Source organism: Notothenia coriiceps, unplaced genomic scaffold (assembly GCF_000735185.1).
Source record: "Notothenia coriiceps isolate Sejong01 unplaced genomic scaffold, NC01 NC01_scaffold00004795, whole genome shotgun sequence".
In the NCBI taxonomy this organism is placed as follows: Eukaryota; Metazoa; Chordata; class Actinopteri; order Perciformes; family Nototheniidae; genus Notothenia; species Notothenia coriiceps.
Window position 1 is genome coordinate 542,974 of NW_011337496.1, and position 27,331 is coordinate 570,304.

Here is a 27,331-nt window from a genome sequence, read left to right on the forward strand (position 1 = left end):
GGGCATTAATTGCTGCTATTACAGATTGCACACTACTGGGAAGGCTGTGTATTACATTTTGGACCCTGACTGCAGGAATTTTGCTCCCATTCATGATTCATCTATAAAAGCTTTACTGGGGTTGGACATTGAAGCTGGAAATAAGGCCTGGCTGGGATTCATTGTTCTAATTCATCTGAACGTGTGGTGGTTGATGTGCAGTCAAGATATTTCACACCAAACTACGAAAAAAAAGAGTCATGAACCTTGTCTGTGCATGCAGGGCTGGAATGTAACTGAGTACATGTTCTCAAGTACTGCACTTAAGTACAACCTTGAGGTACTGAGTTCACTTTAACAGTGTTTCCCACATTGGCTTTTTGTTTACATAGTGCATGTTTCTATGTATTTGTATCGTTATCGCTAGGAAAAGTATTACTTGATGACCACATACTAAGGTGGACCAAATAAAGGTGTTTTGCTAACCCTTGTTTTATTTTAAATGATAAAACAATGACAACAACTGAGCACAAAATAAAGAAGCAAAAAGCGGCTTTAGGATCACAAAGAGAGGTTTCTGGACACTATGTTCTGCTTCAGATGCAAACACATCAATTAAAGGAATTGAGGTAATTCTGTTGAAACATATACCAGGAGAAAAACATACATGCATTTGAAATTCAGTGGCATTCCTCATTAATTCTACATCTTATGTCATACAGGAAATGCCATGTTACTCATTTTATTCACATTTTTTTTATTAGCTGAAAAGAAACTATCCTCACAGTGTCTAACTAATACACCATCACATTAAACAACCCTTCGTCTGTAAGATATGTGCTTATTTTGTAAAATGATGTTCGTCAGTACAAGATAAACTGGAACTACATCGTTTTTGCTCATTATTCCTAGCTGGATCTCTGAGAGGACAGATGGCGAGAGGGCGGGGACTAAAGTCAGAATGGGCTTTAAACTCTCAGTCCATCAAGAAAACACAATGACTTATCTCAAAGATATTCCTAGATACTTAACCAGAGAGTATTGCCTCGTCCACATGATGGTTGAGTAGCACATCCACATGATCTGCCTCCAGAGATGCACCTTCTGTCCATTTGGTAGCCCTTTGAAACTCAGGAAGTAGTGGTAAACAAACTGTCTGGAGATCCCTGATACTCTCTTAAAGTTCAGTGTGTGGGCAAATAAAGGGATCCGGCTCTCAAATGATATGAAAAAGGGAGAGGTCTTTCCACCATTTGTCAGTCACAGTTATAAATTCTCACATACAGAACATACCCTGAATGCCTCACACAGATTGAATAGCTTCAGATCATTTGCGAGACCCATTTCAGGGAGTGCTAAAAAACTCACTGGCAAGGACCTTTGTATATTTGTATTATGTAAGAAGGCTATGCTTTTAGAGATTACACAGTAACAATAAAATGTCTAATCTAATGCTTATGATTTCTTCGTGTGTAATATTAACTTAAAGCTAATATTACTGCTGTATTATGGATGAGTGCAATAATTTAAAAAAAACAGCAAGAATGATGACCAGGACATGTAGCAAAGGGATGTTTAATGATTTCTTTGGACAATGAAATGTACATGTCCATTGTTGATGTATTACAAACAAGAGAATAAGAAAATCATCAACTTGGTGTTGTGTCAGCATTCCCAGTTCAACCTCATTTTCTTATGTGATGTCAACTAAAAGATTCAAAATGGAGCAAAACAAGATGTCTGGAGTTTCACGCAAGGACTGACCAGTAGGGGGAGAGCCAGCTCTTGCAGACAAAAACTAAAACTAGTGAGTGAAACTACACTGCATGAGTATCTGCTATGCCCAGTTCCACTCATGTACCATTTGGCACTTTTGTTTCCATTTGGGAAAAACTAAACGTGGAATAATCCAGTCCAATACTCATGATCTGAGACAAAGACAAGGCATAGCATTTCCGGAGTGAGCTGATGCAAACACAAGCAAACTTGGCTGAGAATGCGCACACAGACACACCGCTGAATTCATGATGAACTTAAATGAAAAGAAATCACTTTAAATAAAAAGCTTCATCAAATGACACTGAAATGCAGATGATCGTTGCCTTCTTGGCACTTTATGGATTCCCTTGCAGCACCATTAATTATTATAAGAACAGAAGTCATGACGTGTTTAGGTCGACTTCATTTCGGATGAAAGTCAACAACATTTCAAATTACTTTAACATTTAAATTAAAAAAATATGTACCACAGTTCATTCTCGCCAAAGAGGGGTGGGAGTTCAAGCTGCTAGAAAGGGCAGCGAAGGAGACGGCCCATTAAGAACGCACGTGACTGCGCCAAACCTTATTTTTCTTACTGAAGAAAACGATTTGGATTTCAATTACTTGTCAATGTCTCTAAGCATTTGGCCAGTTAATTTGTGGTTATATAATAAATAATCCATCCATAGTGGTTTTTACTGTCAAGTTTGTGTTCAACCTGAGATTTGTTTCAAGGGCAGTCAGTTCATAAAAGAAATAAACATTCATCCTTCATGATAAACTTGTATTGGAAATGTTGAATTAAATAATTTAAAACTTGTATCTACTGCGGTGCCCGATCCGAAGCGATTTTATTATTGCTATGCTGATCCATTTCCTTTCCAGTGGCAAGTAAACTCCCACCCTATCACACGCAGTGCTGTTGAATGGGAATGCCATAACAAGTGGTGAATGTCTTGGTCCCCTACATCGCGTGAGGATGCAGTGAAACTCAGAATAATCAGGCAAACGAAGGTGAGCAAACTCGATCTGAGGTGAATGGAAAAGTGCAGTGATCAAGTCAACATGAGCTGTAAATGCATACAACCTCATACATTCCTCCTGTAGCTCACTGGCAGGGCAGTCATTCCTCACGTGCCTTCACAACAAAAACAAAAACAAATGTAAGACTTTAACGATGGCTATTCACAGACACAGACTGTGGAGTGTGCGTTTGTGATGAGGAGAGGAAGAGAGAAAGAGAGGTGGAGTGCTAATATATCATGAAATTACATGTACTCGATCTATAAAAAACTACCGTGGTACTGAACACTGACCTCTTTCTAACAAATAATCTGGTATACAACATTTACAAAATGAACATTGTAATAGTGTGATATTTATAATATATATGCTACTGCCTTCCTCTGGTTCTCTGCATTTGTTAAACCTCCAACCCCTCCTTTTGATTGGTACGCAGTAACGCGTACACAGCACACCCGACGAGTAGCAGCCTAATACAAATAGAGAACAGGAAGACTCTGTGGACAGTGAGTACACCTGCATGTGTGTCCTGAGTGTGTGTGTATGGTAGCTCCGCTCGACCACCAGGCAGCCACAAGTTGCCGGTAGACTCAGCAGTGAAGGGATATTTAAGAGAGAGAGAGTAAACTTCTGGGATACCAAGATTCTTCAGCTCACGTGGTACAGGATGTCCTTATCCAAGATACTTGCACATTTAAGACAGTCCTGATATACTTAAGGAGATAATAATTATTATAATGTCAATAATAACAATAGTATTAAACATGTGTCATGGTTATTTCTGTCCCATGGCAGCAGGGGGGGGGATAGTCTGCAATATTCTGGATTGTTTTCGGTGTGTGATCGCCACATTTCTCCCGCCGTCAGCTGCTGTGAGGGATCGGCCTCTGTGCATCTGTGTGTGTGTGTGTTTGTCTCCGTGTGTGTTTTGTGTCAATGAATGTGTGAAGTGAGTCTGGATTTTTTTTTTTTTTTCTCGATGGTCTGTGCTGGTTCGCTCTCAGAGGCGGGTTTGGGCCTCGGGAACGTAAATTTCGATGCTGTCGGCGCTTTCCGTGGCCGAGTTCTGTCGTACTGACGCCGCGCGCTTTGCCGCCATCAAGCGTTTCCTGGCTTCTTGCCGCTGTTTGTCCACGGCCGAGTCCACGCTTCTGTCCTTCCCTGCCGACAGCTTGGGCTTAGTCTGCTTCTTTGGCACAGATGATGGAAGCTGCTTGTTTTCGTCCTGAGGAAATCATGTCAAGAAGAAAAAGGAATAAGGTACGGTGTGGTACCAGCTGGGAACACAACCTGGTGATGAACACTCATTTGTTAGTCATTTAGCATGCCATAGTGACTAACCAACAGGTAGCTCTGTCAATAGAGACATGTAAAAAGGGTCATATTAATCTTCCATACCAAAATTAACAAATTCTAAGTTTTTTTTTATCAAACCAATACTCCAAAAACCAAAATGTACCTAATTTACATGATATTAAGAGAAAATATTCGCTTTGGTAAAGCCGACACCAGCAAACGTTTGGCACTTTCACTTGATCATTTAAACAATTCCTCATCAAAATAGATGCAGATACACTTTTGGTTGACTGACGAATTAAAAAAAAAAAAAAAAAAGGTACTTGAGTTTTGTATCTAAAAACTCAAGTTGATCATAATCGCCCTACACCAAACTTCACCTTCTTCTCTGCTTTTTCAGGAAGTTGCCAGTTGTTGGCTTTCAGTTGGTAGAGCTCGTCAAACTTCATGCTGATGTCCTCTATTGAGAGTTGTAGCAGATCCCAGAACCCTGCGAGGTCCTGCGCTGTTGGTCGTGGGTTGGCATTAACGTCCTAGTGAGAGGGAAACGAGAAGTAAATGACTTTGATCAAATCAGAGAGCAATAATCATATTCCTCCTGTCACACATATTTCCTAGGCAGCTCCTTCAAGCAAATGGATGAAGAGTAAAATGACATTTGACACCAATCAACTTTCTACATTTCAATAGGATTGGACTTGGAACGGCGGGACAATAAAGTCAACAGAACATTCTCACAGTAAACCTGAATATCCTCCAGGGTTTCATATTTCATGCCAGGAAGGATCGTTTCATCTCTGAATGTAATTGGAAGACTTCTGCATGTCAGTGTGTACATGACGAGTTTGTAGGAAGCAGGTCAGTCGGAGATTGAGAAGCCAATAAAAACATCTGGTAAGTAGAGGAGTGTATCAAGAGAGACACTCAATAGGATGTAATGAAGCCACTCACCAAGTTCTCATTACAAAGTCCTCTGAACTGCTCAAACTTCTTTGTGATGAGGAGCTGAGCGCTGCCTACTGCACTGCGGACCGTCCCCAACACTAAGAGAGAGAAACATAGAATACAATCAGCAAGTCTTTAGAGAACAGAAACATTTGGAGCTTTAGGATACATAAAACTACAACAAGGAGGTGAAAAGGCAGCTGTCCTGATTGAGAGAACATGAAAGGGTTAGGTAGCACCATTGGGGCAAAGTGGAGGGTTACTATGATGTTATACTTGTATCTAGCATTTATCTTGACATTTAGCACTTAACATACTGCGATTTCCTGACAAGTAATACACTAAGCACATCTTAAGGATATTACAAATGAGTATCCTGTTTTGTTTCAATTCATAATTCAGGTCCACAGAGAGCAGAAGGACTGATGGAGCCTCTGAATCTAGTGTGCTGCGTGCTCATTCATATTTAAGTCAATGCAGCGATAGATCTGCCTAAAAGCCTGAGTGGTATTCTGGGAGATGAAAAAGTGAAATGAAGGCGGTTGCTCTGTTGCAGCCAAAACAAAGTGCACTGCCCTGAAATGAGCGTGTTCTGTTTCTGTGAGCTGATGGCAGTAATGACTGTCTCATTGTTCATGGTAAACACAGACAAGCCCTATTCCTCTGTCTGTGGAGCCTACTAACAACGACATCAATTTCATTCTTTAAGTTACACAATGACAAGCTATTAACTCTACTTGATTTAGTTGTGTGTATTTGAAGTCTTTCCTTTGTCTCTTTTTGTGACGATTGATCTAGAAAGATGCCCTTGAAGTGTCCTACTTTTTTAAGATTAAGCTTTTCATCCAAGATACTTTTAAGAACACTAAGAAGGCTAATTTTCACATTTACCAAGTAGCTTCAGATCTAAAATATCATCAGATTTGTACCTGGTTTATTGTCTAGTGTAAGTTGGTCCAAAGTAAATGAATAGTTATTTCATGCACTTTTATCACTTACAGTGCGTTGGAAAGGTTGAAATGCCCAGTTTTTCAGGTCACTATGGTCATAACTAGAGTAAAAGGAGCCATGGGCTGCTGCCAGGCTGACTGCTGAACGACCCTGACAACAGTCTGATGCACTGACTGAAGACTCACCCGTCACACGTGCACCAGACAGAATGACAATGTGAGTGTGTGCAAGTTGAGGGTGAGCAATCGAGCTGAACGATATATCGTGTCATGGCGATAACCGCGATATTCACACCGCAGGGACGTGCGGTTTTATTCTTTTTTTTTTTTTTAAATGCTAACGCACTTTAGCACAGAATTCAAAATAAAGATACCCTTATTACTTATCGAAACTGCACATACAATATATCCGATTAAAGCTGAGACTCCACAGATTATTTAAGTATAATCATCACTAAGCGATCCGATCTCGCGACAGGGGAAGCAAACACAGACATCAAAACACGTACCTTTACGGAGCTTTTACGGGAGATCGTCTCACCATAGCTTTCAATCTGATCGAAAGACGTGTTCAATGGCATTAAAAGGAGAAAAAAGGCGGCTGAATCGGTTGATCCATAGGTTAATAATGTATCTGTGGCTTTGAAGCAATTGTTTATAATCCATAATTCCATTTTTATGTAAAAATCGGAGCACAAAAGTTAGCTGCTAATGGTAGCCACCTGAGTGTATGCAGCTTCCGGGTTTGGCTACGCGTCACTCTCACTCCTTATAGAGAGCCGCAGTGACGCGTCCTTAAACCAGGAAGTAAACTTCTTTCGGTTCCTTCGTCAAAAACCAATGCAAATTCTCCATAGGATTTTGGAAAATAGCTCGAAATAAGGTCTGTGGTTGACACACATTTAAGAGAGGGATCACGTTTTGTTAATCTCCACATGTCAACCATACTTTTATAATTTTTGAATCATAAATCTAGTCGCCAGAAGCAAAATGCTAACGTTATGCTATAAACGAACTACAAGCCAGTACAGCAGCAGGGCTGCTGATGCTGCTTGCTACAAAAGGAAAACTTGCGCGGCTCTCATGTCAGGGGTACTTGAGTGAGTGACATGCAGGCTCTGCATGCACAGCAAACCACCAATCACAATCATTCTTGATCAGATCACAGCAGGCCCCGCCCCGCTAGTTTGCAGACCATCAAAACACCGGTAAAAAATGAGCGAGGCAGAGGAGGACAATACCTTCATCCGGTTAAATATAGTTAAAAAAAAAACGCAATATATATCGCAGGGGAAAAAAATAATAATCGCGATGTCAGTTTTTTTTCAATATCGTGCAGCCCTATCACTTACCCTCCTCTGAAATCGTGTTGTCTTTGGTCTCCTTCTCCATCTGTTGACACCAGCCCTCCATGCGCCCCGCCTCCGCCTGCAGCAGCTTCATAAACCAGTTCCCGTCTCGGAGGCAGGCTGGCGTCCCGGGCTGAGCACCCTCTCCGGGGGTGCTACAGTTCCCGGTCTCCAGGCTGGGATCAGGCGGTGGCAGCGAGGAGGGGTCTAAAGCCGGGTCCAGAGTCTCCGGGGGCGAGTTGGATATCCTGGAGGGGGCTGAGGAGTGTTCGAGGGGCTTCTGCTCCATGGCTTTGTCCTGTCTGGTGGCGTTCACTGTTTGACTGTTGGTGCCGTTGGTTGTGATGTTTTCTGTTTCCTGAGGCTCAGTCTCTGTGTTTTGTCTGGACGCCATGCTGTTGTCCCGGCTGAGACTGCAGAGACAGGCATTAACATCAGCTTCTGACAGACAGTTAAATAAATAAGATGATGAAGTGTGTGTCAAACATGTCCCACAGTAACAGTTTGGGGTCACCGTGCTTAAGGGACAGAACATTATTGCAGCTGATGGTGCAGTAGGATCTATTGCAAAAGAGCACAAGTATACAACAACGAGGCTTCAGAGATAACGAGCAGCAGGAAAGGAAGCAGGCTGTCAACCAAATGGGGTGAGGGGAAATGACAGTGCGTTGGAAAGGTTGAAATGCCCAGTTTTTCAGGTCACTATGGTCATAACTAGAGTAAAAGGAGCCATGGGCTGCTGCCAGGCTGACTGCTGAACAACCCTGACAACAGTCTGATGCACTGACCGAAGACTCACGCGCCACACGCGCACCAGACAGAATGACAATGTGAGTGTGTGCACTTCCTGAGCGAAAAGCAGGAAACAGCTAGAGTGCATTCAGACAGACAAGAAGTTGAGGGTGAGCAATCGGGCTGAAATCATTGTCACAAGAATAAAAAGCACCAAGTGGAGCTTTCTTGTAACCTTTCAGTTCAGCTTGTTCAGTGTAACTGACCCAAACATATTCTTGAGGTCTAAAAAACATGTATAAGAAGAGGTTTGCTCTTCCATGTTCAAAACGGTGCATCGTTCACATCTATGTTTGCTTGCTTTAAGTCCTCTTCACTGCCTTTTCTCCGCTGACAACCTGTCAATAAGCAGCATAGCATGAAACTAACAGGGATGTGCGTCATGTAACCAAAATGCTCATAAACAAAGACCCACTTGTTAAAAGCATCATAGAACTACTTGTCAAATACTCAACAAGGTACCTTTAGAAAAGATTTCCTGCTTTAAAATGCAATCAAACATGATTTATATTACCATATGGAAACTGTAGGGTACTACATTTCTTTATTTACTCCACTTGTTCATACGTTGTGGCGCTTAAGCTCAGCACGTTTGGCTTGTATGCAAAACGGTGATGTACTGTATGAGGCATAGAAAATAGTGAATACTCTTTTCAAGATAAGATGTGAAGTCACAAGCCAATTATATCTCAATAGACTCATAAAAAGATTCCATTAGGGGAAAGCATTACCATAGGGTAATATCCCGTCTTCTCATATCTAATAGATCCATCTTCAGAGCACCCATCAGATCCCCCCTGGCTACCATTCACTGTTACATTAAATATGAGTGTATACTTACGGCCTGCCGTTCTCAACTTGAACTCCGATAGACTGAAAGGTGAGGGGTGCAGTCAGGGGTAAGGGTTCTTCTCTTAACACTGGAAGAACACAATCCACCTGAAAAATCATGGACAGAAAAAGTCAGCTGTAGGACGGGGAACAGGGACTGTCTTTAGTCTCCTCCCAGCATGATTGTATCTGAATATAAATAAGACAATTGTTACCTGGATTCCGATAGAGGACAGTTTCCTCTTGGTTGCAGTCGGCGGTTGGTGTAGGGTGAATCCGAAGCTCAGGGTGTCATTTTGGGACTGGGTAGATGTGGAAGTGGTGGAAGTGGCGACACTGCTGCTGCTGGTGGTGGTGGTGGGAGGAGGGAGGTCTCGGGGGGCTGGGACAGGATGGACAGAGCCTGCAGCGGGGGCAGGGGCTGCAGCAGGGACAGGGACTGGGGGAGGCCGGGTCCCCTTTGCCAGACTGCCCGTGCGGATGCTACAGAGACTGTCAGATGAGTTGCTGCGTCCTGATTGGCTGTTGGCCTCGCTGCCACGGTCCTGATGGTCAAGGTATACGTCCTGGGCCGACTCTGTGCTGCTCTGCACCGTCACCGAGATGAGGGGCTTGGATGTGGTGCGGGGGGGGACTGGAGGAGGAGCCTTCCTACTGCTGACTGCAACCGGGAAGAAAGGAAAGGAGACTTCGAATGAGGAATCTGCTTATTGTCGCAGGACATCAGACGAAAGCACAAGGAATATAAAACTGTGCTACTTGACATTAGCCAGCTGGCGCCTATAAAATGGCATAACACAAAACCATAAACAAATCTGCCCTTTGCCCTTATTGCTGCCACTATCAGGCTGTACTTAGAGCTTCCTCTGTGTCCTGTAAAACTGCTGTTGGCTGTTTCAAACAGTCTGTCTCTGGAGACCTTCCTCTACATGCCACACCTTTGCATCCATTTTACACTGGGGACTATCAGACAAGACAACACGGTGGTCTCTGATCATAGCCTATTTTTACCAATCAGTTTTATGAACGATAGCACCACAGGAAAAGTCCCATTTCTTTCCTGTTTGTGTCACGACTTCATCTGAACAACCGTGAACATTAAACAACAGGGAGCGTTCCTGCTACTGGTGATGATTTCACTATTCAGTCGATGTAAAGCTATGCAAAAATCAGATTTTCCAAGTGAACTCTGAGTTTGAATATTGCGACTTTAGGGTAGTTGGGGTATATTTATATCAAGTCCCATGTTTAATGAAGTGAGTGCAGGGATTTGATTGACAAAATGAGGTTAGACCCTGGGCTTCTCAGCTGATAATTAGAATCATGGCGCTTGGGGACCAGCCCTGAGTGGACGTTATGAATCGATGAAAGGAAACCTACAGAGTTGGATAAGGAGGCTGAAGCTCCACAATGCCCTTCTGATAAGTCCACAATGTGCTGAATGGTTTGATTGTTTTTTTTATTTCTGATGTAGAAAGAAACAGCATTTAAACTACGAGCAAACAAAGTTTCATCTTACTTGCTTTTCTCTCTCATCAATGCTCCCGTGCTCTCAACTTGTTTACTTGTATTAAGACAGTTCAGTCCTTCAAACTCCACTCTCCTACAGAAAGACAAACGTCTACAGAAATCTATCCACAAGTTAAAATGATGTATGTGTACACTTCTACAGTGATATACCCATGGACTGCATTTGTAATAGAAAGGGTATGCAACATTCTCTATGGGCCATAATCAATATTTGTATAAGCATGTATTAAAGGTTCCATGTCATGCTTTTCTGGTTATTACCCGTCCCCTTGTGTGTTATGAAGGTTTTTCTGCATGTAAACGGTCTGCAGAGTCACAACCCCTCAAAGTACACCCTGTAGCGAGTAAAACTCTAACACAGAAAAGACCTGTCTATGCTGCCCCAGAACGCCTCGCTGGAGATTTCTCTTTTTCAATTGTTTACTTCTTGGGTATAGTGACGTATTTCAGGTATAGTGACGTAACAAACTCCCAGCCAGGCTGCGGGTGTGTGTTCGGGCTGGGTTTCGCTGTGTCTCGCAGACGGCCACTGGGCTCACAGGGAGGGGGGGGGGCAGGAGCTCCAACAAGCCGTTTAGGACAGAGAGTGAATACACATACTATACAGGGATGCCGTATGAGAAACCAATGTGAGTTTGGAAAATTACACAATATAAATCTATTTTAGTATACCTCAACAATGGAATTATGATCAGTGGAAATGGCCATGACATGGGACCTTTAAATAACAATATAAAAACAAGTTTTAGCTCATTGCTTGTGGAGCATTTATCAGCTCATTAAGAATTGTAATGTATTTATTTTAAATCAGAGAAGTACCATCACATGGTAGACCACTTAACACTGGCAGACATTTTAACCAAGGATTCACAAATTCTTTCAACAGAAACTGAAATGAGGCCAAAGACAATCTGAGTCAGGAAGGAGAAAAAGGGCTGGTGGTTTTTCTCTCTGATTGGTCTGACTGCAGGGTTGTGGTGGATGACACAGAGTTAACTACAATACAGCATGGGGAAACCCCAGGTTTTTCTTTAAGAATTGATGTCGGTTTTTGTGTAGATGCTATTTTAGCTGGCAGACTGTCAACATATGAGCAAAAAAGTTGGAAAACTAACAGCAGACAAATACTTCTCCCTAATAACAGCCTTCAAAGACAAACATGATGGATGAAATAATTATTCTAAAATTAGCCGACCAAGAAAGTAATTCTACGCTTACCGCTTTGGATCAATAATACAAATGTGCCGTTTCTTCTCGCCGGTAGTGGTTTAATTCTAAATAGCAACCTAACACCCTGTAATTGTGAGGGTGCTGCACTTCCGTCATCATCATCATCATATGACTCACAGCACCAGTATAGCCCTCATTAAATCCCAGCAACATACAGCCCATGAGTCGCCCATGCAGCCCTGGCCTCTCCTCTTAAAGCACGTATCAAACCAACGACGGGACATTTATTCCCAAAGAATGAGACATGTCTTTTACTGCTCATAGCACAGATGCATTACATTCCCAAACTGTATCAGCCTATCATATCCGGCTACACCCTGAGTCTAAACACATCCCGCCGCCTGTCACATTTGCAAGGCTGCATTGTGTATCAATTAACCAAATAGCCACACATGTACAATTCAAATGTAGCTCTAGATGGGACCGTTTTTGAGAATCTAAAATATAGGCTAAATGTGGTTTAAGATCGTCTATCCACTCAAATGCAAGGGTGCTAAGAGACGGATGAGCTGCCCAGACCCTGGACCTCTGGGAGCAGACCTCCAATCCCATTACAGTTAATGCCTGATAAATGAGGATTAGACCCGTTTAAAGATAATTTCTTGTTAAATTAAAAACAACATTAGTAAGGTTTGCCGAATACAGCCAAGTCTGTGAGGGTACATTTATCAGAAACAGATCTTTTAGGCTTTGTTGTATATCCAACAGGTTTGGACTTATCTAATGTGTGTATATTTCCTTAGTTGAATTTGTTTCATAACTATTTCAGAATTCAAAAACTGATTATAAACTCCCTTTGGAATTTTTCAAGATTACAGTGATTTGTTTATTCTTCACATGGTTGACAACTGATTTAAAAAAATGTTTTAGTCCAGTTTATACAGTAAAAACATGCCAGCTAAGCTAACGAATGAATGACAAAGAGAATTCCCGTTGCTTTACCTTTCAAGTTGACAAGTTAAGTGGACAGCAGCTGTCTGTGAGTGACTTTACAGGGGCCCTAATGCTTCCTCTCGCTTTAAAAACAATTAGGATCAATTACAGCCCTGTCAACACTGCTATGATCATCAAATGTAAACTAAATTGCATCACTTATGAAAGCCATGGAGACTCTAATCCAGGATATGCTCCGGCTCCATCAGCAGGTCTGTCTGAGAGCTATCAGATGACCACTAATGGGCCCTCCCCTGCAGGCTGAAGACTGAGTGTACACCATTGACTATTTTCAATCCCGTTGTTGTCATAGTTTGATAGACAGTAGGAATGTATTTTCTTCTATTTTGGAACAAACTGCTTGCTGTTCTGGTTTTGGATTAAAGAAGTGTTGAACACTGTTGACCTACTTCTGTGTGTGGTAATTAGGCTGCAGAGTGATCTTCTTTTTGAGTAGAGACAGGTACAACAATAGTTTCTACTGGAGCATTAAGCTCATAAAAAGCAAAGCACACGCCCAGCTTTATAAACAGTATTATAATTTATAGTGGATCAAGATTTGCAAAACTGTGGATATGAGCCAAGTATCATGAAAAGAGGTTGTAGCTAAGGCTCTGTCCAAGATCAGCCGTGTTATTGTAAGATAGTAAGGCAGGCTGACAGGCTGTGGGAGGCACAGACTGAAATATTAGACCAGAACGTGACTTCTGACAAACAGATTAAGCACACAAAGCATTCCATTCGGCAAAATACTGTGAATTTAAAATGTGACCAGAGAGAGAGAGCTTGCCTGTACTATATTAACTGCACAATTTGGCATTTAAATCAATCTTTGCCTTAGCCCGAGAATCAATCTCATGTGAGCTGGGCAAATTAAATATTTGCATTATGCATGAGATAGCAGCTGACATGTCAGTTATATTATGTGCATTGGGGATATGCATCAGTTGTATGAAACCTACATGTCAAAATACATAACTGTAAGCCTAACAATGGCCAATGCATATGGTGAGGAGAGTTGACAACAGTATTTAACTGCGCGCTGAGATCAAGTAGAGTGTGTGCATTCAAGTTTGAGTCACTATGTCAACTTAAATAACTAGTTTATAATAATAATATATTTTATTTATAAGCGCACTTTTCATTTACGCAAACAAAACTCGAAGTGCTACAAAATTAAAAAGGGTGAAACAAAACAACAAAAACAATTAAAAACAACATAATAAAAGCCAGAATAAAAAGCAGTCACTGTTTATGCAGCTGTTCAACATGATTGTTATATATATATATATATATATATTTATTATGTGTTGATGCATCAGATATGGTATCTGTGTGGTTTTCCACAATAGATGGACGAATAATGGATTCAAGCTCTTAAGGTATGAGAAGAACGGGAGCAGATTATTGGGCAGAGCGGGCACACTTCATAACAGAGAGGGCTATCTGTTCAGACAGAAAGACATGCAGGCTACCACGCAGCAGACAATGCTGACGTAAGGATAGGAACAATAAAACCTGTAACAAAACACACAGAGCACCGGGGTGGCCCTGACAACAAAAAAATAGAGTATGAAAACAAACTACTCAAATGTGATGTAGCAGTAAGGCAATGAGCTCTTATTAACATGCGACTGGGGCTGGACATAAGTAAATGTAATATAACATCAAACCAAAATCAGACTTGGCCTTGAGAACTTGACCCGAATTGAAACTAAATTCTAATCTGACCTGGTGGCCTGGGGCAAACGTCTGGGTTACACCATTTTGTCTCAGTTATATTTGAGACCATAAGACAAAAACAAGAGCAGAAATGCTTTATGAAAAGATTCTCTTTTACCACATGACATGTGTTACATTTTCTTAAAATGGACCGTTGATATGTAATTGATTATCAAAAGATACAGATTATGTTTCTATCTATTGACTCATTAGGCAATGGACATTTTGTTTTAAGATCATGTTGCATACTCCTAAATGAAAAGTGTTTTACGATTTGTAATAAACTCACAATATGATATTATACCGATTATTCAGTGACTGCCATAATGATAATAATTGATGCAACATAATGTTTCCATCTACGTTGCTCTAATCGGTGCATGTCATTAGTGCAGGAAATGGGTAGGGCTGGAGGATTACTGTCTAAACATGTTAACTAAAAAGCTCCACACACATCATCAGGGAGCCTGGCTGCTGCTGCTGCTGCTGACCTTACTGGGAAACTATAGTTGTTTCGCCCATTCAATCAAGAGATGACCTCATCGATGAGTGAGAGGAAGAGGAGTGTGTAATACTGTGGAGGATGACTCACAGTCTATCCATGGCAATACACAGACACACCATGGCTTGTGTCATATGGTGCTGTGCAGGATACAATGAACACGCCTTGACAACACAATGAAGCTTTAAAGCCTGTGATTCCGACGTTACCACAAGCCTGTGGTGAGAATATAGAATGTTGAAAGATCACAGAAAAATAAATAATGTCCTTAACACGAATTTCAATCCAACAATATGAGGTGAATCTCACACCCTTTAAAAACAATAGAATCAGTTGGTATAGGCAATTGTAAGGGATGTAATATTCCTTTTGTGTGCATGTCCTTCTTTGTTATGTGGTGCTTATAAAGGCCCAGTGAAGTGCCTAACTGCAAAGCACTGCACAGGGCAGGAAGCTGATCAATTATTGAATGTGTCCTCGGGTCTTAGCACATGGTAGTAGATAGCTACTGAAAATAAATGGCACATGGAACTGTGGACCAAAAATAGCCACTGCAGTTATGATATAATATTTTTGATAAGATACATTACTTTACATTAAACTAATAAAACACGAATAGGTCTATAAAGCAGACATTTTTACACACAGTTGGAGTCAACTAATCTTACATCACCACATGTTTAAGGGTTAATTTGACCTGATTAAGAAAGCCATGTGACGAGATAAATTACATTCTGCAGTAGTCGGTTTTGACTTAGCAGTTGGCCTGATCGGTTAAGCTAAACGTGATTCATTGCTTCCTACATGCCTCTAAACTCAGATCACTGTCACATGTTGACTCTGGGATAAGAGAGAAGTATCGGTTAACGGTACTTTGCTTTATTCATCAGTGGAATTTAATCCAGGAGATTACCTGTTAGATAAAGATAAACTAAATAACGTTACAAAGTCCAAGATGAAGCAATGAGACTTCACAAGATGCTTTGTGTATTTCCTATTTATCGATTTAATGAATCATCCGCGTCTGGAGATACGATTTAATCATCTCCAATATCACACTATTTGTTAAGGAAGACCGCCTTTATCACACACTGTATTAGCTATCTGCTGTAACAGACGTGGCTGCTTTGGTTAGCAGCCGGGTACCGAGCTGTCCATAGCCGGGTGTTGACGCCTCGGCTACCATTAGCTTGTGCTACTAGCCTGTTAACGCTCGTTACGGTGGGATATCACCAGTCATTTAACAATGAGTAACGTTAGCCGGAGGCATTATATAGTGGAGATGGAGGAGAGCCAACAAAGAGGAGCTGCTATCGGTAGCTTTTCGCCTTGCAACCAGCAGTCCAACACCAACCACATTACTGTCTACCTGCCTCGCCTGCTTGCTTGCTAACGCCTTGTATTAGGATTTCATCCCTTTCTTCATCCACGTTAGCTAGCTAACCTACCATTAGCTCTTGTTAGCTTTCCGTTGCTAGCGTACCCACAACAATTGACAGTCTAGACGTGGACACCCAGTCAGCGAAAGAAAGCGACAACATCTTACTGTATGGCGGTTGACTGGTAAAATCCTTAGTCCTTGTCTGGTCATTCATGAAATGCAGACAAGATGCAGACGGGATACGGTGTCCTGCCGTAAAGACACACAACGGCGCTGTGAAGAAAAGATTTGTAGTACACGCCCTTGACGACGAGGATTGGAGTCCACATTTTCTCCGTAACCGCTCTCGGCGAGCGATTGGTCAGTTCTGATCATCGATGTAATCGAACATGAACGTGATTGGTTCATTATCTGTGTAACGTCGTTCTTAAATGTCTTTCCGATAGGTGCGTTTCATTTTGTCCCTGGCGCCGCGGGAAAAGACTATACAGCCTTGACATAAAGCTCATACATATTCGATCCATTGTGGCCGCCCGTTTCCCAAACAATGGAGCTTTACTTCAATTGAGGCCAACCAACCAAGCTCCCTACACAGTAGGGATTGTCCACAAAAGATTAATTGAGCACTGCTTGCCTACAAAGAGATCTATGTTACCATTATTATTATTATTTTATTTGATATCACAATATGTCCCTGGGCATATGAATGCAAAAGGCCCAAACTGCTCTTTTGTTATTATTCTATTTGTGTACTTTCCCATGTTTACTCAATGTATGTTATGTTAAAGAACACCTCTAGATGACACAAAATCATAAATCATATTTTTTAATTGGATGAGTTATCAACAAAAATACATGTTATTGTGATAATATCTGCAAGTTACCAGTACACATAGCCTTTTGTAAATAAAGCTTTAGGCCCTGCTTTGATTGGCAACTGAATGAACTGTAGACCATACACATTGTAGTAAGTCTCTTATATTTCTTTCAAACCAAAACAACAAAAGTATGTTTTATTTTGTGAAGCTTTGTTGGACTGCTCATAACATTCTTTTCAACAAACACTAAAACAGTAGGCTATTCTTTGCAATAGACAATATAGAGATCTACAATGAAGACATTATTGCAGGCTGAGCATTATAAACCAAATACATATCATTGGAACAGGAAGGATTGTTGGAAAATGTGTCATAAAACACTACACAACTTCACTGAAACACGAGACAAACGTTCTACTGTTCACAATAGCTATGAAAACAATGTCTCACTCTTCTGTTGCATTTATTTACTCATCAACTTAGAGAGTACCGTTTTTGCCCACTGTTGTTCAGTTTTCTTTCATGACAGAGATGATTGCCAATAAATTAATCACTCTACCGAAAATATTAGATTTTTTTTTAAAGGGGAAGTTCATTTTTCAGGGGAAATGATTGTCCCTATAGAGTAGATAGAGTTGACTATACTTATCTGGATTAGTGTGTTTTGCATCAGTCAATGAGTTGTCCTACATTATGTTAGTGTTTATTTTCATTGCCTACAAAATCTTCATTGTGCTTATATGATGCAGAGTATATAATGGTTGTTTTTAATGCTAGATAATATCGGCCTTTCTGCATATATATAAAAAAAGAAATCAAAGACTATCTTCAACAGCCCTGTCCCACCTTCTCTTCACTGGTACTCACTTGTGTTGGAGCAATAGCTGTGGCCTGTAGTGGTGGGTGGTGATGAGTCTGAGTCTGCAGAGGCTGTATCTTCATCCTGAGAGCAGCCAGCCTGGATGGCCCGCAGGTAGCTGTGGCTGCGCGACCGGAAGCACGTAGGCGCAGGCAGATCCAGAGCCTCCACTGCCTGCGACTCCCCCTCACAGTACGGTACTGAGTGCCCGTAGCCGTGTCCGTATACCTGAAAGTACGTGTGCAGACTCACACGCTGAGGGCAGACGACAGACTGAATAATATGCATTTACCAGGTACAATATATAAACAGTCGTGGACGCAGTATTTACATATTCAAGCAAAATGTACTGAAAGTATAAGAGGTAAAATGACTAATTTCTCCAAAATGGCCCATGTACTTTACATTTCATCATTTATGATATTATTTCATTGTTTAACTGTTACAGCTTGTTAAGGTGAAGCTAGTTTTGAATACCTTATGTAAAGTTAAATAGTTAAGCTTCAGCTTGAGGATTGGGCCTGTGTGGAGGGTCACATGATGGGGGTTGTGAGATGATTAACATGAGTGGAAAGAACAGAAAACAATGTTCTGCTGGACAAATGTATAGATATTTCAAAAAACGTTCTGTGATCTTTTTCATACTGTGAAATATTGAACATGTGTTACCTGTTTGGGCCTCGAGAAGTCATTTAAACAAAATCATCGGAGAAGATTAGAGATGAATTTTCTCTTGTGTTAGAAACAACTCATAGACTGTTTATTTTTAAGGCTGACATGTCAAAAAAGTTAGTAACCAATTTAATTAATATTAACGTAATATTTATTTAATTTACAACATACAGAGTTACATTTTCACAAAGATTGGGAACCACTTCATTCATGTTTATTAATTTCGAAAAAGTAACTGGTAACTAAAGTACCTAAACTATTTTTGAATGTAAATGTACTTAGTTACCTTCCATTCACTGTCTATAGCTGTGAATCGAGCAGGTCACAACTATTAATGGTCTTGGAAAAATCGATGGGAAAATGGTGTGATGGCTTCTTGCTTTTCAGCTAATACAAAGATGCTTATTTTTTGCATCATTTTATGAGTCAATCAAAGCTGCTTTGTCCCAGTATTTCTTTGCTGCACAGATTTGTCATTGTATCATGGGAATAAGCTGTGACGCCCAGCACCATCTGATGTGTTTGATCAAACGACATAAAAATAAGTAGAAACAACAAGTTTGAGTATTTTTACACTTGACATTTAGGTGGCAAATATGAACATACTGTGTGTGGTACATAGACATAAATAATATTCCCTGTAAATGAACCCATAGAACTCTTCAATAACGTTGGGGTTTGTCATCCACACATTCTTTACTCGGATTGACTTCACTGTTACATTATAATTTGAATAATGCAAAGGCATTACAACTGATGGCATTTATTCTGTATAAAAGAATGTTTGCATTAGTCCGGTGTGTGATTTTTGCATCTCACTCCAATGCTGCTGCTGAAAATGTCTCCTCAGGTTTACACCGAGGCATATGTCCCACTTTGACATTCTGCAAACACGCTCAAGCATCTCTTTTATACCTCTAGTTTATTCCCGGCTGGCTCATTCACAGACGTCTCAATAGACTTTACATACACTTAAATATTCTCTCACGGCAGATTCAAAATTGGAGAATTGTGTAAATGTGTTTTTTTGCTCATTCCCTGGTGATTTAAATTTTCTTTTAATTGCTCTTTAAGAAATCCAAAATATCTTAAGGTAGGAATATTATACCCAGCAAAAAATACAATAAATGTTGCTGTCATGGAAACATTGGTTGACATCATGTTGTTTATAGTAAAAGCAACATATTTGATAACAGAGGAGACATACCTGCGTGGTCGAGCCTCTGCCCAGTGTGGCAGAGCATTGGCTGAAATCATTGCTCCTGTAGCGTGGGGGGGGCTCCGTCGGGCTCACCAGGCAGTCCAAGTTATCGAGGCTCCGATTAGTCGACAGCTCTTTCAGGGACGGCAGGGAGCTGTGGAAGTGAATATTATAATAAACTTCTCAGAAGTCATAGACTAGAATAAGTGAAGGCTGTGTTTAATTGATGATATTCAGGAGAAACTTTAAATCACACTCCAAAAATGTTCCCTAGGGATTTAAAACAAATTAAATACTGCTGAGATGTGTGGATAGTGATAAGTGCTCGGGTTTCAAATGGCAGCACAAAGGAAACAATGGTTTATAGGTAAAACTGATAAATATGTTTTGACTGATTTACAGTTTGTAAAGTTTCCTGTGTTCTGCCTTACCCTTCAGGCACCCGGTGTTAGTGAAAATGTGTGTGCATAAGCAGCAGGGTGTGGTTGAGTGATTTCCATGAATTTGCATGTTATGATATCAGGGCTTGAGGAAGCAGGCAAGAGTAAAGTACAAACACAGCACTCAGGGTACCTGTAAGGGAAAAGATGAAGCAGGAGGCTGAGAGGAAAAGTACTGGGAAAGATTAGCCAAAAAAAGGTAGTGGGTAGTGGTGGTGGGGCAAGTGAGGGAGGGTGGAGGGCCACACTGCCTGCCTATGGATAGCACTGACCTCAGATGCTGCATAGAGCATGCATTCTGTAGTGGAGACCACAGATAATCCTCCCGCATGAGAGCGTAGCAACGAGGCCTGTTCGTGTGGGGTGAAACACATGGCAACATTTCATCTCCTATTTCTCTTGTACCAAATGAAAAAATTATACTGGATGTCATTTATTGTCCACTCTCAATAATATCCATGTCTACGTCCAAAAATAGCTTCTATTAATTTGTTTTCACTAAGTGCTGCTGCGCATCCAGAAAATTATTTGTGACAGGATGCTGCCACCTGCTGACTGCCTTTGGGGACATGACAAAACCTTTATTCCAACAATAGAACCAACAAATACCCCTATTTGAATGGATGTAAAGTAAAACAAACACAACTATGGCAAATCAATGAGCATGATAGTCAATGTAATCATTTCAATATGATTCTCTATGCTGTTGGACTCACTTGCGTTGAGCTAGAGGCGGCTGCTGCTCACTCAGGGAGTGCTGGGTGGCCTTCAGGTAGCTTTGGCGACGGGCAGACGCTTTGGGGGAGGGTTTGGGGCTCCCCTCTGAATCCTCACTGTCTTCTAGGTCCCCCATTGCTTTCACATAGCTGCCACTGCGCATCCTCCGACAGGGGATCTCAGTTCCTCTGCCCCGGCCGCGGCCCAGCGTTCCTGCCCAGTCCCCCATAGGGACCTGGATCATGAAAACGCATATATACCGTTGTGAAACTCTTAAACCAGATAATGGAGAAACTTCAGGTGTAATCCTTAAACACTTAAAGTATTCTATGGTTTGTGTGTATTTCTTTTATGAAATAATATTCACAGTATGGTTCTGGGAATGTGCAACAATGGTATCTAGAAAAGGAAATATGACTGTGATGAACTTCATGAAAAATCTATAATAAACAGAAACTACAAGTCAATATGATTAACTAAGGGTTTTTAAAAGTATAGACTGTTGGGAAGAAGTGCCCCCTCACCCCCTTGTTTTACTTGCCTACTTTCCTCACTTCCTGATGCCAATGGGACCATGTTATTTGATCCCTTAGACATTCGAAAATAAAGCCAAGGTTATTCAAATGTTGCTAGTTGGCATAACTTCAGACTGCAACAAATACATACAAATGTTTTTTTAAAAGCAATTAGTTTGGCAAGAAACTGTAAAAATACCCCAAATCTCAGAAGTGTTTATTTAATAAAATGACACACATTGGGGTATTCCTTGTGATCTTTCTTTGGGAACTAATATAGTGTCTTCTTTCTTCCATTCATTGAGCGTCTCCTGAAACCTTTGGAGCCGCGCTGGAAAAATATCTATTCAAATTATCAGGCAAATCAGAAACTCCCTTCCACGTAAACTACATTAATAAAACCCAACAAACTTAGTGAAATTATATAAATAACCATGCAAACTTACAAAGAATGATGATGAAGATGAATACTCACTGGCCCTCCTACCTGAAGAAACTGTTGTGCCAGGTCTTGGTGGCATGACTTGGTTTTAAGCAGGGTCCTGTTAACTGAAGTGGAGCCCTTCTGCAACACTTGCCTGGCCTGGCTGAGGGTGAGAGTGGACCAGGAGCCCCTCTTCACCAGTATGTCATCCTTGCTTCCTCGGAATCTTCCCTCTCCATCCTTGGATCCTACCTGGTTGGCCTGGCATGCCAGAAACTTGAGGTCACTGCTGCTTTTCGAGGTCTTGAGGGTATGTGCAGAAATGGTGTGGTAGCCCTGTGGGATATGTCTGTGAGCGGCCTGGCTGTCTGACACCGCTCTACCGAGAGTCATCATGGTCAGCGGATTGCGGTAACCTACAGCAAGAGTTCCAGCTCTGGAGTCAGTGTCCAGGGCGTCGTCCGAGCTCCACAAACCTAATGCATTGGGCCTCGGTCTCTGCTTTGGCCCCTCAGTTTTAGCCCTGTCTCTACTCTTGCTCCTGCGTCTACCACCGTCCTCGCCAGATCCAGTCCCTCCAGCAGAGCGCCCATTAATGTTGCCTTTGATTGCAGAGTTTTCCAGGGACTGGGACTTAGCGAATAGCTTCTGCACAGAGTGCATCAGGTGGCGTATGCGTCCCGGGCTCTCACTGCGTTGCTTAGACATACGTCCTCTATGAAACTGCAGCGTGCTGAAGCCGTCCCGCTGCAAAGGCAGGTGCCTCTCCAGCTGATCCAAAAGGTTGGAGGGTAACCGATTCATCTTGGCTGCTGATGCCGAGGAGATGGTGGCTGATCCACTGGTGATCATGGGAGCCCCAGTAAGGCCCAGACCCAAGCCCATGCCCACAGACAAGGAGGTGGAGAGTGGATTTGGCCTGCTGCCCTGCCCCACTCCAACTCCTCCAGCCATATAGGCCTGGGAGCAGTCAACCTGGGCCGACTGGGAGTTGAAGTGCAGACGAGGGAAGGTGCTGCTGTTGGAAATCTGGCTAAAGGGCAGCAGGCAGTCCGGGGTCATGGCGTTCGGGCTGGTTGGGCTGGTGGGAGAGTACTGGTGGAGATGGGGGTCCAGGGTGCCATAGTGGTTCAAGTTGGGACTCAACAGAAAGGCGCTGTGAGGGTCAGAGGTCAAAGGATAGAGAGACTTCTGTGGGCATCCCGCTGGCTCACAGGAGTCAGACAGGTGGCGGCTGCGGTTGGCTCCTAACCCTTTCATGGTGGCTAAGGTCTTAGAACATGTCTCCAATCAGCACGGCTCTACGGACCTGAAGGGCTCATCCTGCAACGAGAGAAAAAACACAGAAGTGATTTATCAAACATGGAATTCAAAACATTATTAAGAAAATATCTCAGATTGGTGGTGATATTTAGTAAGGCATTCTGATATGTGAAGGGAAGTTTATTAAAATACAACTTTTTAAACTGTGTCAAGGTATTTTGCTTTCACATTTTCTCTGTTAGAAAAGTTGTTTTATCCTAGTTCAGAGGTAGATTCTCTCAGGAATGTATGATAAAAATAAGCCTATTTGTACCTTCATAGAGATTTTAGTTAAGAGTGCATAACATTAAAAGAGCAATTTGCGTACAAAATAAAGGCTCGGAGGGGGAGTTCTCCACATTAATACTTAAAGCTAATGAAAACATTAGAGTTCGAGCCCACTAACAAGTGTCATAGACTGTCTCTGAACAGATAACAGAGACATTGTCCTCAGCAATAAGTTCCCTTATAGGCAAAAACCACCAGGTGGAGCACCAGCAGCAAGTGTGCAAAGGGCAGTGTTTGGCTTTGTGGGAAAACACACACATTAACATTGCACTGTTTTGAATAATATTTCTAAATGTACATGCATAGTTTTAATTAATCATCTGTATTACAACAATCCTAGTGCATTTTACAAATCTAATTAAAGTGTTGTTATTGTATTGGGTTGATTCTAATAGCAAACAATGAATAATACATACTGTATGCTCACACAGATTGTCTTTGATTTACTGTCTCCATCATGACGCCACTAAACACATAACAACAACTGAGCCATAAGGATGAAAATCAAAAGACAGACAGACTTAATCACTGATTACTCTCACTGCCAAGGACAGCCAACTCAGTTTAATGCATGAACTGTTCAACTAGACAGCCAGGGGCCCAATCTGCAGCACCACATGACGAACGCCCTGGAGCTACTCCGCTGACAATGCATAGGAGAGAGATTTTGTGAGTCACACATGTAAATGAGCTTTATATTGAGGAGCTTTTTTTTTTTTTCTCAGCAGGAAATAAACCCTCATTTCATCGAATCTTTTTTGGTGCTTTGCCATTCTCTCGAATCCGTTAACTATGGGATGAACTGTGATTCCTTTTTCTTCCTAACCATGGGGAACAATAGATCTTCCTTAAAGCCCACTGAAAAAACTAAGGATTCTGGAGAAAAAACTAATGTTTCATAGATGTATTTAAGTAGAATTGATATTAGACACAAGCATAGATAAATGCTGAAATAATCGGATAAAAATTCACTAACTGTACCGGTATTATTTACAGTCCATGTATGCTTTCATTTTATTTTGTAAACAGTTCACCAGAGAGACGATGGGATTGACAGCTCTGATGTACAGCTAATGGTCATTGTCTTGCCTGGGATAAATCTAAATCTAATATGGCCTCTTAGTCAATATGCCATATAGTTTTCCAATGAAACCACAATCATTTATCTTAACATCGCCCTTAATTAGTTGTTGTCATCTACTGTTGCGTACATGATATATCTCTGCCATGAAGGGAAACATGGTGGCCTCAGACAGTAAAGGGAAAAAAAGCAGAGCAAATCTTCTTTTATCACAGGCCTACTCATTCTCAAAGCTCACTATAAACACAGTCACATTGCATCAAGGTTATGAAAACTCATAATTCACACAGCAGAAATCCATGCTGCATTAAATTCCCTCCAACAGATGCTGTCTGTATCACAGTGGAGTGACTCACTGATCAGTCAATGGCAAGAGCCCTCTCCCACACCAAGCATGAAATCTTGCCTGGGAGCTGAATGTGCAACGTTAACCGCACACAGTTTCATTCCACTGTGTTGGTTTGCCACTTCTTACGTCTCTCTGACCTCCCATACAACCTCTACAGAGCGAGAGCAGCCACTTATCTGAGTCAGTGTTCCTGGACGGGCGCAGCGGTGTGCTGACAAATACACAAGCGTTTTACAATGCTGTAATTCATCCACCCGAGCTGACTGTAGCCCCACGTGTTCACGTCCCGTAGGCGCCACTGCTGACAAACTGACACAAACCTACTCACTGACACACCAACACACGCAAAAACGTGCTAACCGCCCACCCACCCGTCCAAACGCAGGAGCTGAACATCGCAGGGGCAAGATGAGAATGAAATAATGTTCACAGTTTGTGTAATTCTGTCAGTAGCCTACATCTGTCTGTCTGTGTGTGTGAGGGTGGCCAGCAGGCTCTTGCATAATTACAAGGTGAATGAATCCTTGGACTGCATGCGATGTGAGCAAATATGTTTCTGCCTCACTTTCACACACCGTAGGGAAGCAATAACTGTCCGTGGGAATTATCTCAGAGAATCTTGCACATCACTGAGTGACAGGAGCGTTTTTCTCCTTCACCAACAGCTACATGTGCAGCACATCCATCATCAGAAGTGCAACCTTAATATCTCATATGCATATTGGTTGCGGTTGGAGTGCACTTATGTAACGGGGTGAGTGATCTTGCACTTGTTTGTGTATTCTGGTCCTGTAAGGGTCATTTGGAGGGTAGAAACTCATGCATGCATTTGGTTGATTGGTGTGTGAAGGTGTCTTTGGAAAATCCCGGCTAAACTTCAGGGATAATGGGATTCGACCTGAGTCTTTTCAGTGCTACAGTGAGATCTTAGTGAGAATATTCCTTATTCTTTTTGTTGATGTAGTATAATAATATTAATAATAATAAATATTCTCAGGTTTTTAATATTTTTTAATATTGAACTATAATCTTCTAAATTGTTTGTGAATTGTTTACAACCAAGTCCTATTATTAGCTAGAGCAGATGGAAGAAGCATTGCCTTCTCCCTACACTACGCTACAGTGCTAAGAACAAACCTCGATAGTAGATCCACTAGGGCCGTTAAAGAGCATAGTGATGTCTCTGGATTTAACATGCGTAACATGGAAAACTTATTTTTCCACGGAGAGTCAGAGCAGGTCAGATGGAGTGTGCTGTGCTCACGGCTGATATCCTCAATAAAAAAGGAAAATGACAACTATGCATGTACTGAAGAAAATACACTTTAACTACAACATTGAAATGTTATCTATTTTTAAACTGCTATATGGCAAACATTAATAGAGTTGACATTTTAAACACCAAGCAGATATGTAAAACATTTTGCTTTCATAAGCTACAATTTGGAGTCATGTTTCTCGCCACCTGACAAATGTAATATTCATGCTCCACTGTATCGATGCTCCTCAAAGATTACGAGGAAGGTAGCTGAAGAGTGAGCCATCTTGCTTCCTTCTCATCTCTGCTGAGAGTTTCACATGTTCACTACCAACTGGGCACTCACGAGAAAATGGCTAACACAAAGTTTACGAGCAGAAGAGCAAGATAGCATTTCTGTTATTTTTGTATTTAAATCTTGTCTTTCACTGGACCTCAATAGAAGATGTCATGAGGTGAAGATGGGAGGGAGAGTTCACGAGGACAACAGCGATGCTAAGAAAATGTGACTGAATTCACACAAGGCTTCAACAACTGGGGATGTAATTGACATTGGTCTGCTGTTGCTTTGAATGTTGCTGCCACAAAGATTAACAGGCATTATTTCATTTCCGTTGGTAAAGGATGGTCCACTGTACCTATGCTGAAAGATATCAAATTAATTAGAAGCTTTGAAGCACCTTTCCTTAGCGTTGAGGGAATTTGACCGGCTCTTTTTATGGCAGCCACTTAAAATCTTCAGGGTCATTTCACTCAGCTAGGAACCTTCCTTAGCAAAAAAGACTTTTCGAACTCAGCCCTAGTTTACATTTCACCTTCTCTGTTCCCATCATTTGACTCAGGGGAGGCACCTAAGTTATCATGTGAGTAGCACCGTAATTTAACACACCAGCAACGGGAGTGTGTCCATTTCTGTGCTTTTGTCTATAACAGTTGTTTTACGGTAAACTTGGTCATTATCAACTCTCTTATGACAATCTATCCCATGTACTCCATTACAGGGGCATCTGGAGAAAGATGAAAGTGGTTTGGTGTCGTGATCAGAGATTAAAGCAAATTTAAAACACAAAAAGACGTGACCCATTATGTAAAGTGGTGAACAGACGAACAATGTCAAATTGGTAATTCTTCATATTTGTGTCTGATTATAGTGGATTTACTGACGCCAACATCAGCCACAACA

At 41.5% G+C, this 27,331-nt stretch overlaps 1 protein-coding gene across 1 annotated transcript in view; it reads right to left on the minus strand.

The window, feature by feature from the left end:
* Window positions 1-1,538: 1,538 nt before the first annotated feature.
* dlgap4a (discs, large (Drosophila) homolog-associated protein 4a) overlaps window positions 1,539-27,331 on the minus strand; it is a 78,997-nt gene continuing 53,204 nt past the window's right edge. Inside the window, exons 2-11 of the mRNA XM_010767813.1 lie at window positions 21,934-23,193; window positions 20,931-21,166; window positions 19,781-19,928; window positions 17,910-18,156; window positions 9,142-9,587; window positions 8,937-9,034; window positions 7,307-7,716; window positions 5,011-5,102; window positions 4,440-4,592; window positions 1,539-3,988 (exon numbers count right to left, since the gene is read on the minus strand). Of these exons, the coding sequence (XP_010766115.1) occupies window positions 3,764-3,988; window positions 4,440-4,592; window positions 5,011-5,102; window positions 7,307-7,716; window positions 8,937-9,034; window positions 9,142-9,587; window positions 17,910-18,156; window positions 19,781-19,928; window positions 20,931-21,166; window positions 21,934-23,130 (3,252 nt within the window). The 5' untranslated portion in view covers window positions 23,131-23,193 and the 3' untranslated portion in view covers window positions 1,539-3,763. The remainder of the gene's footprint in view (window positions 3,989-4,439; window positions 4,593-5,010; window positions 5,103-7,306; window positions 7,717-8,936; window positions 9,035-9,141; window positions 9,588-17,909; window positions 18,157-19,780; window positions 19,929-20,930; window positions 21,167-21,933; window positions 23,194-27,331) is intronic.